The 6,845-nt window shown below is 46.4% G+C and overlaps 1 protein-coding gene across 1 annotated transcript; it reads right to left on the minus strand.

The window, feature by feature from the left end:
• Positions 1-317: 317 nt before the first annotated feature.
• Positions 318-1,134, minus strand: LOC144710077 (uncharacterized). The gene is made up of 5 exons (XM_078583740.1): positions 1,111-1,134; positions 853-1,035; positions 684-769; positions 530-614; positions 318-455 (listed from the first exon to the last, which is right to left on the minus strand). The coding sequence occupies exons 1-5, from the start codon at positions 1,132-1,134 to the stop codon at positions 318-320; spliced, it is 516 nt and encodes a 171-aa protein (XP_078439866.1).
• Positions 1,135-6,845: the final 5,711 nt, after the last annotated feature.

The following is a 6,845-nucleotide window of genomic DNA, read 5'->3' on the forward strand; positions in this document are numbered from 1 at the left end:
AGGCAAAAATTGTTTACCCAAAAATGTCATCTATTAAGGATCTTTTTAAATCCTCATCCTATAAGAGGATCTGGGAATTGTAAGATTCCATCCCAAGGCCCTCCCTTAAAACAAGGCCCAGAACAGCCACATGCACTAATGCAACCTGCCTGCCCCACGTCTCCACCACCGAGCAGCCTATCATCAACAATGATGACGCCGAAGCCGACTTCACTCGTCTCTCAAGAAGCCAGGATCATTGACTCTATCTGAATATTCTTCCCTTTCCCTACATGTACAGCTCACTATTCAGATCAAAATAAAAGAAACAAAAACGATCAAAGGTCGTGCCAACTGCTGGGGGTGCGCCTCTTCCACCTCTTCAACACATGAACACAACCCGCCGCCGTGAAGAGCCCAAACGCAGCCAGCCATCGCTTATATCGCTGCATTGCTAACATTCCGGTAGTACCCCCCTGATGAACAAAAACAAATCGATCACCTTAAATGAACAAGGGAGAAAGAAGAACCAGACAGAGTTCTTACTCACTTGAATGAGGATGAACAGTATGGAGGCATTAGCAGGGGCCAGAGAGAAGATGATCATGCCTGCCCGGAGCTCGTTTGGGACCAACCTGCGCCGGTTGAGACCTGTACCCTCATCAGATCTGCCTCTAAATCCAAACCAGAGAGAAGGGAACTACGCAGTCCTTAGCCGCGCTAGAGACGGAAGGATCATCCCATAGCAGGCATGGAGCCCACAGAACAGTGCAACCAAGGCCCCAACCTCCTGTAAAAGCAACAGAGATTCACCAAATACTCGTGAGCTTTTCAATTTCTTCATGGGTTTTTATTTTTTGTCACTGATCAGACCGGGTAGTCGTAGGCAGCCATGGTTAGAGAGAGACCAGCGGCAACAAATGACAGAGAGAGATAGTCTTCAAGCGGGATGAAAGATCCAGGGCCAGAAAGCCACGAAACAGCGGTGCTCCCCAACATCCTTGATCCCAGAAAGCAGGGATATATCAAAGATAGATTCACATCTCTCCCATCAGCCTACACAAAATTGAGCAAATTTCGATGAAACAAAAAAGAAGCTAGAATGAAAGGCACCCCCATTCATCATCATACCACAACTATCGGCGCCCAGAGCATCGAGAATACAGAAATATCCGTTTATCTGGAGCAACAACAAGCATAAATTTAAACAAGCTGAACAGACACTAGAGGCAAAGCAAAGGTTTTTTCAGTAGTAGTACCCTTTAGAATGGTCGTGGAGAAGGAATAACGGTACTCCTCGATGGAGAAGAGTTTGTGGGCATGCCAATTCTGCCTGACGTACAAGGCGCAAATCACAGACAAGAGCAAAAGGGAAGAACAAGCCGCTCTCAGTATCATCTTCCCAAACGGCAGAGGATCCCCAATCTTATCAAGATCCAAAGATCTAGCCCGCGCTCTTCCTCTTATCCTCCCCGCGGGGAATATCCGCCGCCAAATCTTCCTCGCCAGCTTCTCGATCGATCGCGTCCCACCCCATATCAATCTTCAATCGATCATTAATATCGTATTTTTAACTATTATTCTCGAAACTATATCCCGCGGTGGGAGGAGCGATGAAAAAGCGAGAAAAAATGTAGTTATTCAGAAAGAAAAAAACGTATTTTCCGATAATCGCAGATTTTCAAAATTCCCGCCACCGTACCTCCGAAGTAGGAGGAGAAGTCTGTTCCTGTTGTAACTCGTTGAAGAGAAACAACGACCCAAGACGCTACAGTGAAATGCGGATTCAACTCGGACGTGATAACTGTGGCCGGTGTATAGAGACAGGAAACAAGAACCTCTTTACGTCACCGGCGTGGCGTCAGCGTGCAAGGCTGTAGGTGCAGGGCAGCGACTTCTCGTATGGTGCTGCGAGCAACTCCTCAAACTCCCAAGACAAGGAGCGGCCACCAGAAGTGATGAAGACAAACCAAAGGAGAGAGAGAGAGGAGAAGAGGAAGAGACAAGAAGAATGAACAGAAAACTCATATGCCTTGCATTTCAGAATAGATTTTCCCTCTATATATAGAGGGCCAATTACAGTTTCAGGGAATTTGAAAGGTCTGGAATATGAAAAGCCAAGGGCCTTTTCGTATTCTCCAAAGAAAAACCTCTTCATATTCCACAAAGAGACAAGAGGAGGGGTTAAAACTTTTCAACTCCCCTTCCTTTATTGGGGTTTGAGTAGTCAAGCCCTCCCCCTTCACATTCCCGTAATGGGGGGCTGACACACCCCAACAATTCCGAAGAAATCTACGACGGGAGAAATCTACGACATTCCTTAACAGTCTTCTCCACTACAAATTTCGGCGATGGCAAAGGCGATGAGGAGGAGGATGGCAGCGAGGGAGAGAATGGAGAATGGGAGAGGACCGCTGGTTTGCCCTCATTGTCACGAAGTGTTCCCTTCGAACATGGCGCGGAACGGTCATATGCAGTGGTGCACTATCGAGCGCCGCCGAAACGCCGACGAGGCCGAGGCCGCCGTAGCACTCGTCCTCCTTCACCGACAAATCCCCAAGAAGCAACCCGCGGCCGTGCACCTCCTCCTGCTCTTCGGAAGCGTGACGGATCGGACCTCTTAGATCGAAAAACTGTGCGCCATTGATTATTTTTTCTCCGATGTGAGCAATAAAATGAGTATCCGCCTTGTTGGAAGAAGAGAATTGATGACTCTAAAATATGTCATCAAATAATCAAGTTCTCAAGTTTAAATTCATTACAATTATCTTGTGAATTCATGCTAAGTTCATGCATATGTATTGTTTTATGAAATCACTAACCCCACTTGATTCTTTGAATCAAGTGGAATATATTTAACGTTTTATGGCTAGTGAACATTCAGAAACAGGTTAAGAAGATCAAGGAAGAGAGGAGGATCAACAGAAGTGGGCAAAAATTCGAAGTGGCAAAAATTACGAAAATGCCCCTGGGCATGACTTAAGAGAAAACCTATAAATACTCTCTTGAGAGAGGAGTTTAGGTGTTCAGAATTTTCTCTAAGGAGACTAGGGCTTGGAGAAGAGGATTTCTGCACCCTCCAGGAGCTGATGAGCTTTTGGAGTTGGAGAGGAAGAACAGACGAAGATAGCTTGGATTGAAGAACCACGCCTCGCCGCAAGGGCGTGACACCCGACGTGGGAAATGCAAGCTTCAGCCCTGTAATCCCTCTCTTCTCAGACAATTTTGGTTGGGTTGGAAGAGTCACAAGATCTTCAATGTTTCCCAACTGAGGATTGTTTCGTTTAGATTTGATTTCAGTTTAAACTTTGTTCCTTTGTTGTTCAAATCGTCTTCCCCAAATCTTCAAAAGAATAGAACTCCTCCGCATCTCCACCACGCGTGTGCAGCAAAGCCGGCGCTCAGCTGTGCACAGCCGCCGCAGCACGCAGCGCGTGCACCAGCGTCTGGTCATAACCTGCTGACGCGCGCCTGACGCGCAGCGCGTGCAGCCAGCGCGCTGGCCGCGTGCAACGGCGCTGTGCGCGACGCGTGCAACGCGCGCCTGGCCAGCGTGCCTGATCGCGCGTGCAGCCAGCAGCGATCAGCGGCGGCGTGCAGCCAGCTGGCGATCGCGTGCAGCCCGCAGCGCAGCGCAGCAGCGCCTTGCTGCGCGCGGCCGCACGCAGCGACGCGCAACGCGTGCAGCACGCAACGCCAGCGCAGCGACGCGCGCGCGGCCGCGGCCCATTGCGTGCAGGCATTCGATGCATAGGCAGCGCGGCGCTGCATAGTCAGCGCGCGAGAGCGCCAAGCCGCGCAACACCTGCGGCGCGGGTTGTCCACCTGCGCCAAGGTGTTCGATCCTTTGCCCCAAAGGGCAAAGGATCTGTCTGAAGAAATTCTCTGTAGCGGCTTGATTAAGTTGCACTTTAACGTACTGAAAAGGAATTTCCTGCTGTTTTCTTTTGCTCCTGTGGATCGACCCTCACTCGCCCTAACTTGTGAGGTTTATAAATTCGTTGAATAAGCTTAATCCTCACACATGTTACTGATAAATAACCAGTAAAAACACAGTAAAATTGAGCTTATCAACTGGCGCGCTGCGGGATACGGTATTACAGTAGAAAATTCTATTTTCTCTGAATCTACAGTTATCTCTCTAAACCTACAGTCATTTTGGTAAATCTACAGTCATTCTTGTGAATCTACTGTCATTTCTCTAAATCTACAGTCATTTTGTTGATTTTCTAGAGCTGCAGGACTTGACAATCCTCAGCTCATTGTTATTCTAACCGTTTGCTGTAGATTTATGGTAGTAACACGCTCAAGAGCTGGTGAAAAGTCTGCAGAAAAAGGCATTAGAGACGCCACTCCGGATTCTCTGATGACAGAACCAGAAATTCAGCAGAGAAATATGGCTGAAGAGATGCACCAGCAGAATGAGAGGAGGAGGACTATGCTGGATAGGTCCACACCGTCGGGAAGCTTGCGTCAAACCGATGTAAATCTGAACATCGGTGACGGTATTTCCTTTCGATATGACAATGCATTAATTCATTCCTTACCTGAATTTAATGGACTGCCTGCTCAAAACCCATTATAATTCCTTGATGATTTTCACATTAGGTGTTCATCTCAAAGCGTTCAGGATATCTACAGAAATTTAAAAAATGAAATATTTTCCTCTAACCTTAAAAGATAAAGCATTTTCCTGGTACCGCAATTTAGGAATCACTTTTAATTCATGGGAAGAGATGCAGGGAAAATTTCTGCAGAAATTTTACCCTCTCTCCAAAACTAACTTTTATAGAAGGGAAATTCACAACTTCCATCCTCATGATGGTGAGGCGTTTAGTGAATCATGGGAGAGGTTCAATGATCTATTGGGGAAGTGCCCTCACCATGGAATTGAACAATGTCAACTAGCTCAGATATTTTATGAGTCTCTCTCTGATTTTATGAAAAACAAGGTAAACCTCGCCACAGGTGGAACGTTATGGAACGTTATGATTTTATACTGCATATGAGGATGAAGTCTTTGATATTTTGGAGAGAGTTGCAGAAACTGATTTGCAGGAGATTGGAGCCAATCAGAATGGGAGGAATGTGCAGCCCAAGAGAGCAGGAGTTCTGCAGGTCAACGCCAAGGAGGAGAGCTACAAGCGGGCCTAAGGGAGACCAACCAGAAATTGGAGGAGCTCACCTCTACCTTGAAGAATGTCTTCCTAGGTAACTCTCCCATCATTAAAGCTAAGATCTGCTCTCTGTTTTAGCAGGGAACATGAAGATGGAGCTTGCCAAGCCATGGAAGAAGAGGTGAAGGCTTTCAACCAGCCGCAACAACCGTGGGCGGGTCAAAGCGGTCAAATTTCCAAAGCGGAGGCCTTCCACCAAGGAAACAAGCGGCAGCTCAACCCCGTTCCAGCAGAGACAACAATTCCAGCACAGGCCTCCACAACAGTATCAGGTTTCATCGCAAACTCAACCTGATTTCCCCACATTAACTCCCGTCATTTCAGATATGATCGAAAAGCAAAATCAAAAGTTGCGGGCGGAAATGGAGATGCGGATGCAAGTGATGATGGAGTTTCAAACGAAGCAAATGCTGGATGCTCAAGAGCAGATGAGGAAGATGCTAGAAAGCCTCAGACCTGTCCAATCTGAACACCAAGGTATACCGTTAGATTCTCCTTGCACATCTTATAAACTTCCCACAAAACCGTCCATCAATCCATGCAACTTGCATCATGTGCAGCATTCCATTCATGATGAGACGAATAGAGATGATCCTGAGGTTCTAGCCATCTCAAAATTGAGAAATGGGAAAGAACTTCAGGATCCCTATCAGACTTCTATAGAGAATTCTAAGAAGGGAACCGAACCACAAGAGGGAGAAGGAGAGGCCCCCCCCTACGTGGAGGAGCCTCTACCTTCTACGAGTGGGCAGCATGTTCCCTACCCTTCCGCTTTAAATAGAAAAAAACCGATATTTGATTATGAAAACCGACTGCTAGAGAATTTTAGAAAAGCCACCATGACTGTTACTGTCGAAGATATGCTTAGGTGTGCACCTTCCCTAAAGAAGTACCTTAAGGACTCTTGCACCATTAAAGCCTAGGAAGTGGTTAAATTATCTGAAAATGCCTCTAGCATTCTTAATGCCATCCCTATCAAAATGAGAGACCCGGAGCCCCTTTCATTACATGCGAAATAGGAGGAAACACCTTCTCTAAAGTTTTATTAGATACGGAGCAAGCATAAGTATCATTCCGACCGCATTATATGAGGAGAGTGGGTTTGGAGAGTTGGAGGAAATTCATATGGACCTACTCTTAGCTGGCGGCACTGTTAGGCAACCGAGGGAAGGTTAACCGATGTCATGATCACTGTAGAGAATTGTGAAATCCTGTAGACTTTATAGTGACAGATGTAAAGATATCGGGAGACATTAGTTTAGCTCCTATAATCTTAGGTAGACCATTCTTGGTTACGGCAAAAACGATTATGGATTGGGAGAAGGGACGGTTGAGTTTAAAATTGGAAAGGAGAGAGTTCAACTGGATATATCGAAAATGATGAAATGTCCTGTAGGAAGCAATGAGGGTTAAAATTGTGTGCAGAAGATGAAGGAGAGGATGTGGTTAAAGAATACTTGTCACAAGTAGAGGGTAGAGAGCTAGAGGAGAGATCATAGACCCCCTTCGGTAGAGGTAGGGCCAGAATTGAAACCTTTGCCTCATCCCTCAAATATGCATATCTAGATGAGCAGAAAATCCTCGGTAATCATATCTTCATCACTATCCTCTGAACAGGAAAAGGACTTGCTAGAGGTACTTAGGGAGCATAGAAATGCCATAGGTTGGACCTTTGATGATATTAGAGGA

Source organism: Wolffia australiana, chromosome 12, assembly GCF_029677425.1.
Source record: "Wolffia australiana isolate 7733 chromosome 12, ASM2967742v1".
Taxonomy (NCBI): Eukaryota; Viridiplantae; Streptophyta; class Magnoliopsida; order Alismatales; family Araceae; genus Wolffia; species Wolffia australiana.

Bases quoted from the DNA above. Each gene is read 5' to 3' on its own strand.
- LOC144710077 (XM_078583740.1), bottom strand. From the start codon at position 1,134: ATGCTCTGGGCGCCGATAGTTGTG. The intron at 1,036-1,110 runs GTATGATGATGA...AATTTTGTGTAG, and splicing joins TCTGGGCGCCGATAGTTGTG to GCTGATGGGAGAGATGTGAA. The intron at 615-683 runs GTAGTTCCCTTC...CAACCGGCGCAG, and splicing joins CTAGCGCGGCTAAGGACTGC to GTTGGTCCCAAACGAGCTCC.